General features: G+C 49.5%; 1 protein-coding gene and 1 long non-coding RNA gene across 7 annotated transcripts in view; one reads left to right on the top strand and one right to left on the bottom strand.

Annotated features, from left to right (window-relative positions):
* Nucleotides 1-14,872, bottom strand: part of HEXA (hexosaminidase subunit alpha) — a 29,243-nt gene extending 14,371 nt beyond the window's left edge. For 3 of the 6 annotated variants that reach the window (XR_006274615.1, XR_006274616.1, XM_043493425.1), the window contains exons 1-5: nt 14,460-14,733; nt 3,267-3,365; nt 2,186-2,251; nt 1,943-1,989; nt 1,260-1,382 (exon numbers count right to left, since the gene is read on the bottom strand). Coding sequence is in view for 4 of the 6 variants with exons in the window: in XM_043493425.1 (XP_043349360.1) it covers nt 1,260-1,382; nt 1,943-1,989; nt 2,186-2,251; nt 3,267-3,365; nt 14,460-14,712 (588 nt within the window). In the remaining 2 variants the exon portion in view is untranslated. Of the gene's footprint in view, nt 1-1,259; nt 1,383-1,942; nt 1,990-2,185; nt 2,252-3,266; nt 3,366-14,459 lie in introns of all 6 variants that reach the window. The other 3 variants (XM_038418904.2, XM_043493426.1, XM_038418907.2) reach the window with 3 other exon arrangements.
* On the top strand, nt 8,308-15,232 carry LOC122456015. Its single transcript, XR_006274617.1, has 3 exons — nt 8,308-8,447; nt 11,318-11,322; nt 15,205-15,232. It is a non-coding gene; the product is annotated as an uncharacterized LOC122456015 (long non-coding RNA).
* The last annotated feature ends 819 nt before the right edge of the window (nt 15,233-16,051 follow it).

Below are 16,051 nucleotides of genomic sequence, written 5' to 3'. Positions count from 1 at the left end.
GTCGGGGCATGGGAGCTTGCCCCACTCCACCCACCTAGCATTCCAACCAGGGAGCAGGGTCGGGGAGTGGGAGCTTACCCCGTTCTGCCCACCTGGCATTCCAGCTGAGAAGCAGGGTCGGAGTGCGGGGACTTATCCCACTCTGACTGCCCGGCATTCCAGTTGGGGAATGGGCAAGCCCCCAACCCCCGGCAGGAACGCCGGCCAGGCGGAGTGGGTCAAGCCCCACTATTCCACCCCTCAACCAAGCTTCACAATCATCATTGGTGAGTACAGTATTAAATAGTTTGAATTTATACTGTATATGTATATAATGTCTTTTATCTGGTGAAAAATATTTCTCTGGAACCTAACCCCCTCCCCCTTTACATTAATTCTTATGGGGAAACTGGATTCACTTATCATCATTTCACCTAAAGTAGCATTGTTCAGGAACATAACTACAATGTTAAGCGAGGAGTTATTATACAGAAAAGGGAAACCATGTGGAGGCAGGTGAGGCCCCTTCATTAGACACACTGGTTTATAGTCCCATACTCCCCAGGGCTGGCAGGAAATTCGGGTGGGGGAGACTTGGGGAAAAGATACCAGAATCATAATTCCAAGGGACTATCTGCAAGGATTCCATCACCACCCTCTGGCCCCATTCTTCCTGGAAAAGCACAGAAACATCGGCCACTGTGGTTTGCTCCAAGTGCAGTGGGCTAGTGTTCCTACTGCCTAGAGAAAAGGCCAGCTTTCAGGGGAGTGGGAGGGTCTGTGGGGCTCTCTCTCTTTCTCCAATTCATCTGCACAGAGAATGAAAACAGTCCAAATGAGGCAGCTGTGAGTTTCCCAGGGAGTGAACCCTCAAGGGGCCTAAGGAGAACAGCAAACTAGAAGGGTTGTGGGGCATTAGGAGCATTTGTCCTTGGTTTAGATCCACCCCCACCCAACCCCCTTCCGACAGCCCCTCTCTCCACTACAGCTGAAACCCATCAGACAGCTTCACTCTGTGAGCTCCTCTCCTCACCCTTGTGCGTTGCCGTGGTGCTTTATCTATACCCAGCTGTAAGGGCTGGCCCTGGTTGGGAGGAACTATCTGACCCTGTAGCACCATCAAACATGTTTGCAGAGCCAATGCAGTGCCCAGGCCCAGAGGCCCTCAGGAAGCCCCCAGCTGACCTGCAGAAGGGAACAGCTAGCCAGACTGCTCTGCCTACAATGCCACATCAAAGGCTGGCAAGCCTGCCAGCAAGGCAGGATATGTGCTTGAGCACCCGGGCACACACCAGAGTCTCTAGGATGGCTCTCACAGGCAGGTAGTGGCGAGATGTGTCCAGCAGCAGGCCCCGGTGAGGAAAGCGGGGAAAGTCCACAATGTCTGTCTTGTTGAGGTAGAACTGCAAGAAAGGGCATGCAGTAGATGAGCAGCCCCCTCAAGGAAGGCCCACAAATACACGGACACCATAACACCATCAGGAGAGTGCTTTCTACAGCAGGGTTAGCTGCCTCCCCAGGCAGAGATCTGCACCTCTGTGGGGCACAGGACGGCTGGGAAGGAGTGCCTTCATTAGCCTGCAGATGGCACTTTGGAGAAGCCAGCCAGAAGAATCAGTACAAAGCTCCAGGACATGGCTTCCTCCTGCCAGGGGCTAGGCACTATTCAGAACCTTATATTGTCAAAGCATGTGGTCCCCAGCCCTACTTCCGCTACCTCATTGGTGCCCCAGGAGTCCACTTGAGTCCCCGGTTTAAAAACTCCCCCCTGAAGCCCCAATCCTTGAGGCGAAAGGCCCAAGAAAATTCTCTTTGCAGTCCATCCGCAGCGTGGCCACATTTAGCAGCTAAGCAATACTTCCCCCATGAGACAGAGCAGGGCAGGGCATCCCCACTAGAGTTTGCACCCATCACCCTGCACTGCATCAATGCCTCCCTCCAGCTCAGCAAGTGTCACACTCACCGTCCCATCCTCATCTCTCCAGATGAGCTGGCTGAAGGTCTCCAGGCCTATGGGAAGCAGACAGACAGAGCTAGGCTTTGGGCATGGATTCCTCCCAAAGAAGAGCCCAATTAACAAAGTAAGCTAGAACACACTGGAACAGGGAGACGCTCCATCCAATGGGTCTGGAAGTAGAGGCAGCAGCAAGGCTCAGCAGAAAGCCCTAATGGGGACAGACACCCCAAATGGCAAATGCAACCTCACCTCGGAGAGCTCCCCAGACACTCTCTGAAGACAGCAGTGAAAGGTCCTCCGAAGTAGACAGCTTGTCTGAAACACAGCATCACACAGGATATTAGCACCTCTAGCATAGCCCTCCCCAGCTGGGTGAACCCCACTTCAAATTATTACAGCCCCAGCTCCAGGACCTGGATTGAGCCAGGCGCTGCCAAGTTTTAGATAGCTTAAAGAGGAATATTTCACCAGGAACCCTTGCTCCCACCCAGGGTCCAATCCACACTGCTTGCCTAGCTTAGTGCCTTTGGCACTCTGGGGTCACTTCAACAATAACTGGTGTACACCAACAGATAAGAGATTGATAGGTGGACTTCTGAAATAATGGAAGATGTGTGTGAGCCAGATATAATCAACCCCTTCCTTAGCCTTCCCATTTATACAGTCTCAGGTGAAAATGTTTAAAGAAAGAACAGGGCAACAGTAAACCTGATGTTTGTATGGAAAGCAGCATAGCCTATCAGATAAAGCACTAGAGAGGGGGTCAGGAAACCTGGGTTTTACTCCTGGTTCTGCACTGGCCTGCTGGGAGACCTTGGGCCAGTAGTCACGTCCCCACCTGTGCCTCGGTTTCTCCAAATGTAAAATGGAAATCATGATACTGCCCTCCTTTGTAGAGGGCTTGGAGATCTAGGGATAGAGAGTACTATATATTCTTGACAATTGTAGGCCCAGAACCAGCCCCACACTCCCTCAAAGCCACTTGCTCGCCAGTGAGGCAGGACTCAAGATCCTAGGTATAACAGACAGACCACTGAAGTTTTCCTCAACAGTGACCCAGTGGTGGCCCCAGCACTGTGGGTTCCAGGGAACAGGAGACTCCCTGGTTAAGTGTCTCATTGATAGCTGCCAGAAGTCATTACTCCCTAAAAGAGGGCACATTCTGTACAGCCGGGTACACCCTGCATTTGTTGCACTGCACCCAGGGCTTCCTGGCAATGCTGTTTGGCTGCAGCATAATCACCTCCTGGTTTAAAGTGGGCCTAGATCTTTGGTCCTGATCATTGCTACCCAACCAGCAGTTCTTGCTTTGTGATGGACTGATACTTACAGCTCTCCACAGAGTCCATGTCGGGAAAGCCATCACAATGCGGCGTGGCAACAGAGACCAGCAACTCAGTGCAAAGAGGCTCCCAGGGTTGCGTATCCTCTGCAACACACACAGAATATGGATTAACCAAACACCGACTCAGCACACTCTGCCTCCCAAGCCCAGCTTTGCAGGGTACCTGCTGTCCGTTAAGCGATGGAAATGCTGACTGATCCCTGCTCACGCGTGTGGTACGGGTGGCTTTTAACTACAGGCTGGGGCTAAGGAAGATTGGAAGGGCTGTCAGGGCAGAGTGAACTAGGGTCTGGAAGAGAGGACCTGTAGAGAAACTCTACGAACAGCCTAGTTAAAGCGACAAACTTAGACTGAGCTGAATGTCACGTTACTGTTGCTTCAATTACCAATAAAAGAACTGCCCCAGCAAGTGGGGCAAATGCAGGTGTTAATCCAGAGAGAGGCAAGGACTCTGCCTGTTCATAGAGCCATAAAGGTCAAGAGACAGAGGCTTCATCAGACCACAGGGGACAGCGAGTTCCAAAGTCAAAGGCCTGTCCTGGAAGACAAAGACGAAGCAAACAAACAACCCAGCCAACCCTTTGCTAGGCTGCTGCCTAATTCTCTCATTCCAGGACAAAAGTAACATGAGTAACGTGTGTGGCCCCTCGAACCCTAAACCAGACACCTGGAAGAACAGCCTGAAGTAGGAGAATCTGATAAGTGCTATCTTGGACATGATGGGAGAATCAGCAATGGGACCAATAACTAACAAACCACCTGAGCAGAAAGTGCCACCCTCACCAGTGCCGTCTGCCCTCAGCGCTAGAGAGCCAAAGGACAGGCTGGTTAGACTGACTAGTGGCAGCTAGGGGAGATCAGAGTCCACATTATCACCAACTCACACAGAACTCTGGATAGCAGAACCCTGTTTGGAAAGCGAAGAGGTGACGTCATGTTTTATTAGACAGTCTCAGGGGCTGCAGGGCTTCAGGGAACTTGGATGGAGACAGAGGCCCCAGGGCATTCCTCCCCATTTCCAAACACTGTGGAGGAAGATATGATGCATCTCAGAGTGCATCAAGAGGCTTATGGAATGGAATCTTATCACCAGGCCCCAATCCAATGAAATTAGCAGAGAGAGTCCCCACTGATCAGGCCCCCTCGTGTGGCCAAGGCAGCAACAGGTTCAGAGGAGAATAAGCCCAGCCAAGTTAAAGAATGGAGAGGATACAGTGGCACATGGTGGCTCACCAGGTGAAAGCCCTAGTCACTCCTTCCTGCAACCAGAGCCCAGTTTTGATTTGGGGTAGGATTTTCCAAAGTACCTATTATCGGCCTAACTCTGCTCCCCCTGGAGTCCCTCGGCAAAAATACTCACTGACTCCAATGGGAGCAGCTAGGCCAAGGAGGGTGAGGGGTGGGACTGTCCAAAGCAATTTCAAGGATGATTAATTGAGGGGAAGTAATGTAAAGCCACCACTGGGAACCATGGTCAGCTATGTCCAGTCTCAGCTCAGAAAGAGCTCAGATCTAAAGTAGCAAGAGGTGCTGCCACCAGGCCCAATGGCACTTGCTCATACTTTGTCCACTTTAACCAGCACCATTAGCTACTCCGCTCCCTGAGCATTAATACTCATGGGGGGAACCAGTGCCAACACACTTTGGTTGAAGATGAAGGGGACCAACATGCTAAAGGATCCAAATGAGAGTGCACACAGTTACAGAGACTAAGACTTCCCAAGGGCTCTGGCCCACCAAGTATTCAGATGGCATGAGGGACCACATGCTGTGAGCTAAAGTTTGCAGAGTGGTTCTAAGGAACCAGAAAAAATATTTTCATGACAGATTGTAGGATATGGGGAAGGAGGAAGGGATGGGTAGCAAGCCTTTTAATTTAACTCCCAAATACAGAGAGGTCAGTAACAAAGGCTGCCACATTGCCCAGGCTGGGCAAAGCAGAAAACCTAGATCTCTGAGTGTATCAGGGATAGAAATGTCCCTTTCTCACAACCCCACTACTGGAGGGAGAGACACAGCAATAGCCACCACTAAATTGAAGAGGTAGGGCCTTGGCTCACCCTAGGACTCTTCCCAGTACCAAGAGAAACAAGGGACAGCGTTTCCCAGCTTGGTCAAGTGGAGACTCGAGTCAGGAGAATAAGAGATTTTTTTAGACAGACTTCTTTATGAGTAGGCAGAGGAAGGCCAATAGTGCAGGATATAAACAGCTCTCTCCAAGTGCAGGACAATAGCTGTGGTTCTTCTCTTGCAAGGCTGAGCCAATAAGGGGCAGGATTGTTTCTAATGCAAAGGCCTTTCAGAATTTTCCATCAGGCACCAGCTGTTCTTTAAGCAGCCTCACCAGGAAGCAATGGAGTTGTCTGCTCAATGATGAACTGAGAGCTGGCAGAGCACCCACTAACCAAACAGCCCATACAATTTTAACCTGTCCCAGGGAGAAATGAAAACCACTGCCCCAGCTCTCCAAGCAGCATGCGAAAGGAATGCTACATGCAACAGAAGTAGGTTATGTAAGGAAAGCACTGAGCCTTGATGGAATCTCCGCCGACAACCTTGCCCCGTGCTGACCGGCCCAGTGAGATCTAGCAACCAACCCCAATGAACACAGATAATCCTCTAATACAAAGAGTGCAGTGAGCATCAGCAGAGCAAAGTGCACCCATATGCCTTTGAGGGAGGGCCATCCCCAGGATGGGACGAGATCCAGAGCCAGCAAGGAATTTAATGGGGCAACAATAACCAAGCAGGGCCCGCAACTGAATCCCACTCAGCCAGCCCCATGGATCTTAGCTAGAAAAAGTATGTTTGACTATCAGAGAGCAAGCAAGCAGCAGAGCAGCCACACCCCTTGGAAAAACATAGATAAAGCAGGCATCCAGAGGGAAGGGGACATGCTCGCTATTTGAGCTGAGACCAGCTCTGGGACATGGAGACTATCACATAATAACCCTGTTGGCCAAGGATCCAGGCTAAAAGCAGTGCCAGAAAGTTGTTGTATGAGTCAGCTATTATCTGGGATTGAAACACAAGCAAGAGTCTTAAAAAAAAAAAAACCCAAATCACAGCAAATTAGGATCAGTGAAGCATAAAGGGTGATTGGAGCCGGGAGCGCAGACCTGAGTTCCCAACAGGGTCCTGATACCTGCACTGGCCACTCCTGATTTCCAGGAGTTAAAGATGTTGGGTTTGACCTACAAACCCCTAACTGGTTGGGGTTCTGACTAATTAGGCAACTGCCTAGGGGAGGCAACCTAGGGACAGAGGATGTGGAAAAAGCTAATGTACTCAATGCTTTTTTTGGCACTATCTTCACAAACAAGGTCAGCTCCCAGACCATTGCACTGGGCAGCACAGTATGGGGAGGAGGTGACCAGCCCTCTGTGGAGAAAGAAGTGGTTCAGAACTATTTAGAAAAGCTGGATGAGCACAAGTGCATGGGGCCGGATGCACTGCATTCAAGGATGCTAAAGGAGTTGGTGGATGTGATTGCAGAGCCATTGGCCATTATCTTTGAAAACTCATGGCGATCGGAGGTGGTCCCAGATGACTTGAAAAAGGCTAATATAGTGCCCATCTTTAAAAAAGGGAAGAAGAAGGTTTCGGGGAACTACGGGCCAGTCAGCCTCACCTCAGTCCCTGGAAAAATCATGAAGCAGGTCCTCAAGGAATCAATTCTGACGCACTTAGAGGAGAGGAAAGTGATCAGGAACAGTCAGCATAGATTCACCAAGGGCAAGTCACGCCTGACTAACCTAATTGCCTTCTATGATGAGATAACTGGCTCTGTGGATGAGGGGAAAGCAGTGAACGTGTTATTCCTTGACTTTAGCAAAGCTTTTGATTTGGTCTCCCACAGTATTCTTGCCAGCAAGTTGAAGTATGGGCTGGATGAATGGACTATAAGGTGAATAGAAAGCTGGCTAGATAATTGGGCTCAACAGGTAGTGATCAAATGCTCCATGTCTAGTTGGCAGCCAGTATCAAGCGGAGTGTCCCAATGGTCAGTCCTGGGGCCGGTTTTATTCAGTATCTTCATTAATGATCTGGAAGATGGCATGGATTCCACCCTCAGCAAGTGTGTAGATGACACTAAACTGGGAGGAGTGGTAGATACACTGGAGGGTAGGGATAGGATACAGAGGGACCTAGACAAATTAGAGGATTGGGCCAAAAGAAATCTGATGAGGTTCAACAAGGACAAGTGCAGAATACTGCACTTAGGACAGAAGAATCCCATGCACTGCTACAGACTAGGGACCGAATGGCTAGGCAGCTGTTCAGCAGAAAAGGACCTAGGGGTTACAGTGGACGAGAACCTGGATATGAGTCAACAGTGTGCTCTTGTTGCCAAGAAGGCTAACGGCATTTTGGGCTGTATAAGTAGGAGCATTGCCAGTAGATCGAGGGATGTGATCGTTCCCCTCTATTCGGCATTGGTGAGGCCTCATCTGGAGTACTGTTTCCAGTTTTGGGCCCCACACTACAAGAAGGATGTGGAAAAATTGGAAAGAGTCCAGCGGAGGGCAACAAAAATGATTAGGGGGCTGGAGCACATAACATATGAGGAGAGGCTGAGGGAACTGGGATTATTTAGTCTGCAGAAGAGAAGAATGAGGGGGGATTTGATAATTGCTTTCAACTACCTAAAAGGGCGTTCCAAAGAGGATGAATTTAGGCTGTTCTCAGTGGTAGCAGATGACAGAATAATGGCCTCAAGTTGCAGTGGGGGAGGTTTAGGTTGGATATTATGAAAAACTTTTTCAAGAGGAGGGTGATGACGCACTGGAATGGGTTACCTAGGGAGGTGGTGGAATCTCCTTCCTTAGAGGTTTTTAAGATCAGGCTCAACAAAGCCCTGGCTGGGATAATTTAGTTGGGGATTGGTCCTGCTTTGAGCAGGGGGTTGGACTGATATTCTATGATTCTCTCTCACCAACTGACACCATGACAGCTGCAATCAGCTAAAGCACTTTGAGCTATCAGCCTCCTGTGTGGATGGGAGAGTACTGCAGGGAGGGTGTTCTCAGTGTCAATGTGAAACAAAAAGAACAAGGTGTACTTGCGGCAGCTTAGAGACTAACAAATTTATTTGAGCTTAAGTTTTCATGGGCTAAAGCCCACTTCCTCAGATGCATGCAGTGGAAAATACAATATAAAAATACAGTGTGAAACAACACCTCCATCTGCCAGAGGCCAGGTTTAGTAACCAGGTGGTCAGGCTGCAAAGTTTATTTGTTTGAATGGGCTCTTTCAAGAATGGCAAGAGGAGGTTGAGTAGATGGGAATATTTTGGGGAGCTCAGAGAGGGTTTAGTTTGTGGGCACTGGATTCTTACTCCAAACACAAACAACCCAGACCAACTAGATCAGAGTTTTGCATGGGCACATTTTGAATAATTATTTCAATATTCCACACTGAAGTCTCCCCAACTCTCTGAAATATGATCACAATGCTCCTTTCTAACTGGAACTCCAATTCAACCTAGTTCAATGGAACACAATATTTCTTTCCATATATTTCTTGGATTTTTCCCTTTTCTCTGTTATACCTAACAAAACCTTGCAATGAGATTTTTTTTTAAACCAACACAATAAGACAAGTCACAAGGGAGTAATTTGAGCCCTGCATGAACCACTGTACTTTGGAAAGAATGCAAGGACATGTTGAAGCTGAGGAGAAAGATGTGGGCACACAGAATCACGAGTCCAAGCACTAAGAAAAGTTCCAATTGATTTGATGGTCATGTTTTCCTGCTGGCATAGATAGTGAAGTGTGAATACTAGTTTTATTCTTTGTTTACAGTGTAGTTGTAGCCATGTTAGTCCAAGGATATTAGCAAAGACAAGGTGGTTGAAGTAAGATCTTTTATTGGACCAATTTCTATTGGTGAAAGAGACGAGATTTTGAGCCACAGAGAGCTCTTCTTCAGGTATGGGAAAGGTCACACAGTATCACAACTAAATACAAGATGGAACAGATTGTTTAGCATAAGTAGTTAATTCATATTCTAAGAGACCATTCCATGTATGTTTAGATTTCTAGCAACACCTAGAAATGTGGAGTCCGTTCAGATCTTAAATCAAAAGTTTCCCACTGCTATTTACAAGAGTCAGATTTGGGAGAGAACCACTTGTTTATTTTCCTGTCTGGTCAAACCCCAGCTCTATTCACCTGCAATAAGGTGCATTCACGGCAGATTGTGCAGAGTGAATTCTAATACTACCAATTCCCTTCTTTCCTTGTCCACTTTGATCAATGGTGAAATGGTTCAAGTTATTAGGCATGTGATTTACTGTTTATTTTTGATTAATGGGATGCATTTTGTGTTTCTCAGAGCTATTGCTTCAGGCTGTCTTCAGACTTAGCCAAACATTACAGCCTCAGTGTACATTGGTTTCACAGCCTTATGACAACAAGGGTTAGGGGAATATTTTTAAATGGAAGTTTAGATTCTGGAGGACATGACTGCAGCCACCATGAAAAGGTACCGGCTCACTGGGAAGTCATGAGCCATCCCACACCAAGTTTCCTCCCTTCAGTACTTGACCTTGTAGCATGAACCCAGGAGTAAGTCATGTCCCCTTCCTGCCAGGATTAGAAAAACCTTGCTTTTTGACTTGGGGACAGGGGTGCTTGACAATTTCCCCTGCCAAAGCAGGTGCTCCTGGATGGAGAGAATGTGCTGAGGATAGAGATGCATTTGTGAGAGGATAATATGTGGAGGGGTATCCTTCCAACTACTCTTCAAACAGTGAGCAGCATGTTCAGGGCCAGGGCCAGGGCCAGGGCCAGGGCCATGCTAGAAAGAGAAAGAGCTAAGACAGTGGAGAAAACCAAAGCTGGTGCAGTTACAACAGCAGCTGCCCACCACAAGGGAAAGGGGGAGAAGCAAGGTAAAGAGCAGAACCCCAATGCCATGGACAGGATTTGAAGAGAAGGAAAGAAACCAAGACACCCAAGGAGAAAGCGACAGAGAACGTACTCACATTTAGAACCCTCCCAGAGAGCGAAGTGAGGCAGCTGATTCCTTACTGCCTCTGCACTGAGAGCATGAAGGCTTGGAACTGACCCAACTTCTTTTAATAAGAGACTAGACCAGTAGTCCCCAAACTGTTGAGGGTCACTCCCCCCACCCCTGTCTGCACCCACCTGCCCAGGGGGATGGGTGGGGGACGCAGACAAGGGTAATGGGGCCGAGGCTAGAGCCAGAACTGGGATAGGTCTTGGGCTGGAAGCGGGGGCCAGGGCTGGGCGGGGGAGCGGAGCTGTAGCTGGGCTGCGGTGGGGACTGGCAGCCAGGCCCACAGCCAGGTGCGGCTCCCCTCCCACCCTAGCCTTGGCCCTGAACTGGGAACAGAACCGTGGCCAGTGGCTGAGGGCAAAGCCGTGTCGAGGCTGGGGACAAGGTCAGGAGCCGGGGAGGTGGCTGGGGGCAGGACTGGAGCAGAGCTGGGAGGGGCTGGGTGGTGCTCCTCCCTGCCTTCCATGGGGGCTGGCCCAGGCCCACCACACCCTCTCCCAAACGTTTCTCCACACCCCCTATGGGGCCTGTCCCACGCTTTGGGGACCTCTGAACTAGACACATTCTCCTGCAGTGAATGCCCTCCTGCATTTACAACAGTAATGAACTCCAATAAGGGGCAATCCTCCAAGTACTGACCTCGGCTTACAAGCATAGTTACCAGAATTGTAGGCCCCACACCATCTATGCCTAGGTTACCATCACACCCTGTGAACACCAAAGGGGATGGGGTGGAATAAAATAAGTGCCACTTTCATCTTCAGAGCAGGAACATGGGCTAGTAGTTGAAGTACTCATGTGGAGGACTGCTCTGGATTCTGTTCCCATACTTATAAACAGTTATGAATTTGGGCAAGTAACTTACGTCCAGATCCTCAAAGGCATTTAAGCACCTAACTCCCATTGACTTGGAGTTAGGCACCTAAATGCCTTTGAGGATCTGGCCTGTCAGCTCTGCCTTTTCTCCATCTGTAGAATGGGGGTGACACTTTCCTGACACCCGAGCGGGCAGTACAGGTTAATTCATTGATATTTATGAAGTACCTTGAGGCCCATGCACAAAAGGGAGGAATGTAATTCAGAACAGAACACACAGGCCAATTCAGCAGCCTCATCCCATACACATGAGAGCTCAATGAGCATTCAGGTGATTTCCATATTTAATCAAGTACGGTCAATTTATCACCACTCTTAGAATTAAGACTGGATTGCCAATGAAAATGGGATCTAGTCCGGGGGTGGGCAAACTTTTTGGCTCGAGGGCCACATTGGGGTTGCGAAATGGTATGGAGGGCTGTGCCTCCCCAAACAGCCTGGCCCCCACCCCCTCCTACTTCCCACACCCTGACTGTCCCCCTCAGGATTCCTGACCCATCCAACTCCCCCTGCTCTTTGTCCCTTGACTGCCCCCTCCTGGGACCTCCCCACTCCCTAACTACGCCCCCAGGACCCCACCTCCCATCAAACCACCTCCTGCTCCCCATCCCCTGACTGCCCCCCCGAACCTCTGCCCCATCCAACCGCTCCCTGTCTTTTGACTGCCCCCCGGGATCTCCTGCCACTATCCAACCCCCCTGCCCCCTTATCATGCTGCTCAGAGCGGAAGGACAGGCTTATTGGAAAGCCTGGGAGATGGGCGGGTGCAAGCAGTGCTGGCAGTTATGGCAGCATAACTACAGGGGATGGCTGACAGCAGGGGAGGGGCTGGGGGCTAGCCTCTTCGGCCAGGAGCTCAGGGGCCGGGCAGGACAATCCCGCGGGCCGGATGTGGCCCGTGGGCTATAGTTTGCCCACCTCTGATCTAGTGTCTGCCTGTGTTTGAGGGAACTGACAAGATCGAGGAAGTGCTTTGTTTGCCTGTCTGGAGGCTGGGGGGAGGGGGAGGAGACGTTTGGTAATAATTGACTTTAATAAACCAGAAGAAACTTCTTTTGCTTAAACAATCTACAGTGTATTGTTTGAGTATGCTTGAGTTTTATATACACATGTTCAGGGGATGTTTGCCAAGTCACTGCTGTGCTTCCTCTCATATTAAGGATTGGGATATCTGCTACAAACATTTAACTGACATCGCACTGTGATTTTGTTTGTGTTTCTTATAGTTTTATGTTAAAAATGTTAATTCTTTGGTGCAGGGAGAACACTGAACTAGGATCAGGAGACCTGTGTTTTATTCCAGCTCTAGCACTAGCCTGCGGGGTGACCTTGGGCAAGTCATTTCATAGAATATCAGTGTTGGAAGGGACCTCAAGAGGTCATCTAGTCCAACCCCCTGCTCAAAGTAGGACCAATTCCCAATTTTTGCCCCAGATCCCTAAATGGCCCCCTCAGGGATTGAACTCACAACCCTGGGTTTAGCAGGTCAATGCTCAAACCACTATCTCTCCCTCACCTTCCTGTGCCCCTGTTTCTCCATCAGTTAAATGAGGATAATGTTACTGACCTCCTTTGTGAAGCATTTGAGAGGTACTGACAAAAAGTCTGATGTAAGAGCTAGATATTATTTTCGTTCAGCATCTAGCACAATGGGACCCTGATCTATGACTGGGGTTACTAGACTCCAATAGACAACTAATAGCCAGTTTTGTTCTCACAGGAAGCCAGTTTGGGTATGAGTCTAGGGAAGGGACCCATTAGGAGGGTTGAAGCCATTGACTTTCCAATGTCTTGAAAACAGAATTCACAGCACCGTACCAGATGTTTTACTGCAAGGGTTCATTTTAAATGAGGAGCTCACTTTGGCTCCCAGTTTACCAACATATAATCTTACTATGAAATTTAACAAGATTAAGCTTTTTAGAAGACAGAAAACAGACGTGTGTGCATTTAAAGGAAGAAATTTTATACTACTTGTGTGACCCAGGGAGAGGTAGCTGGACTCATATATACAAATCTAACTGTACCCACTCACAGCTGCCTGCCCCAATCAGACTAACATGGTTTTGGCTTGGAGTATTTGTGGGACAACAGCTATAGATCAGTGTTATAGCCCAACAAGTCCATTACTCACTACAAAGAAAAAGTTGTGTTAGAACACAGATGTTCCATAAGCTATTATTATAGGACATGTACCATAGACGTGATCTGAAAGTATCACCTGAATTATTTTTGTGCAGCTGCTATTTGTTGTCTTCTATCTATACATGTTAATTTCCAACTGTAAACCTGCTTTGAGGAGCAAGGGCATGCAGACCAGCAGGAAGCACAGACTTTTGGCTGCTGTAACCAAAAGCCAACCCACTGCACGCACTTTTCGTAATCAGACATGCAAACACTTTGAGGACAGCTTGCCCAATGGCTGCAGGTTTGCAATTGACAGGAAGAGGTGCTACTGGTTAGTCAATACAGTCACATTATTAACCTTACATTGTATTAAACCAAAGCACTCCATTTCTCTGAGTCTCAGAAGTCATGAAGCCAGCAGCATATTTGTTTGTAGTAATATTTTATTTCAAGTTGCCAGTTCCGCAAAGACTGCAGTGGAACATTTGTGCTTGAAGAAGTGTTGCTATAGGTCTCTCTTTAAAAACTTCATGGAAATATTGCTACTTTTGTAAAAGTTTTAAAGTCCCTTGACATGCATTAATTCAATGCCCAGTGCTGACATAGGGCAAGCTATTCCAGCCCCACCAGCTTCCAGTCCAGCCAAGCACCCCACTTTACACAAGGAGTTAGGGCTTCATTTTGTGCTTCACAAACAGGAGGGAGGTAGCAATGTGAAGCACCCGAACACACATCAGCACACTGGCCTGCTGTTCCCAAGTCTGCAATATCCCCACAAACCCCAGCCCAGGCCAAGTACCTGCACCACAGGGGAAGCAAGATGGTATCTGGCCTGCCAGCCTCGAGCCTTCATTGGGAATACCAAAACGTGGGGACTTCGCACACCGAGAAACCATTTAGTAGAGCAGGAACCCGCCCCCCAGGGCCGTTCACCACATCCTCCCCTGAGTACAGCCCTCTCCTCCACCAGAACATAACACCCCATCCCCCTCGCACCATACCGCTCTCCCCAACTCCACGGCAGCCCGCCCCAGCCTCCCCTCACCATACCGCTCCTCGCACTTGCCAGAGCAGCGCTATATCCGTGGAGCCCCCCCACGGGCAGTGCCCTGTCCTCCCTGCCAGGGCCGCCGTGGCCTCGGGCCCCTCACCTGGCCCCCGCGGGCCGGCGTCGCGCAGCAGCCGCTGGTAGCGCCGGAAGGCCTGGTCCAGCACCGCGCATCCCGGCCCCACCGCCGACGAGCGCGCGTAGCCGAACCGGAACCGGCCGGGGCTCAGGCGGCAGCGACCCCCGCCCGGCGACTCGCGGACCAGCTGGGGCTGTGGCCACACGGCGCCCGCGGGCACCAACCCCACCAGCAGCAGCGCCAGCGCCAGCCCGGCCATGGCGGCGGCACCGGTCATGTGATCCAGGTGATGGCGGGCCAGTGAGAGGGGCCAGGCATCAGCCGGAGGGGGCGGGGCTTCTCCAGAGGAGACGTGGGCAGGGGAGTTCAGGGCTCTGGCCACGGAAACGGGGTCTCCCAGGAGCCTGTCCAGGGGGGCCTAGAGAGCAGGGTGGTCTGGCGTCAGGGTCTCGGCCTCACACCCCATGCAGCCAAGGGCCTTGCACAGCCCCCTCACCACAACATCTGGGCACCTCATTCCCTCTAACCCCTTCAGCCTCGCGCCCCAGGCATAGGGGAGCACCCGGCCCCCTGGTGCAGGAGGGCCTAGAGCCTCTAGGATTTAGTCCAGGCCCATGGTGTGCACTTACCACACAAAAAAGAAAAGGAGGACTTGTGGCACCTTGGAGACTAACAAATTTATTAGAGCATAAGCTTTCGTGAGCTACAGCTCACTTCATCGGATGCATTCAGTGGAAAATACAGGGCAGAGATTTATATACACACACAGAGAACATGAAACAATGGGTTTTATCATACACACTGTAAGGAAAGTGATCACTTAAGATGAGCCATCACCAGCAGGAAGGAGGGGGGAAGGAGGAAAACCTTTTGTGGTGAAAAGAAAAGGAGTACTTGTGGCACCTTAGAGACTAACAAATTTATTAGAGCATAAGCTTTCGTGAGCTACAGCTCACTTCATCGGATGCATTTGAGCTGTAGCTCACGAAAGCTTATGCTCTAATAAATTTGTTAGTCTCTAAGGTGCCACAAGTACTCCTTTTCTTTTTGCGAATACAGACTAACACGGCTGCTACTCTGAAACTTTTGTGGTGATAATCAAGGTGGGCCATTTCCAGCAGTTAACAAGAACATCTGAGGAACAGTGGTGGAGGGGGGAGAAATAACATAGGGAAATAGTTTTACTTTACGTAATGACTCATCCACTCCCAGTCTCTATTCAAGCCTAAGTTAATTGTATCCAGTTTGCAAATTAATTCCAATTCAGCAGTCTCTCGTTGGAGTCTGTTTTTGAAGTTTTTTTGTTGAAGGATAGCCACTCTCAGGTCTGTAATCGAGTGACCGGAGAGATTGAAGTGTTCTCCAACTGGTTTTTGAATGTTATAATTCTTGACGTCTAATTTGTGTCCATTTATTCTTTTACGTAGAGACTGTCCAGTTTGACCAATGTACATGGCAGAGGGGCATTGCTGGCACATGATGGCATATATCACATTTGTAGATGCGCAGGTGAATGAGCCTCTGATAGTGTGGCTGATGTGATTAGGCCCTATGATGGTGTCCCCTGAATAGATATGTGGACAGAGTTGGCAACGGGCTTTGTTGCAAGGAGAGGT

This window comes from Dermochelys coriacea, chromosome 10, assembly GCF_009764565.3.
Source record: "Dermochelys coriacea isolate rDerCor1 chromosome 10, rDerCor1.pri.v4, whole genome shotgun sequence".
Lineage (NCBI taxonomy): Eukaryota > Metazoa > Chordata > Testudines > Dermochelyidae > Dermochelys > Dermochelys coriacea.
Note: the sequence above shows the minus strand (reverse complement) of the source record. Positions and strands in the feature narration are given on the sequence as shown.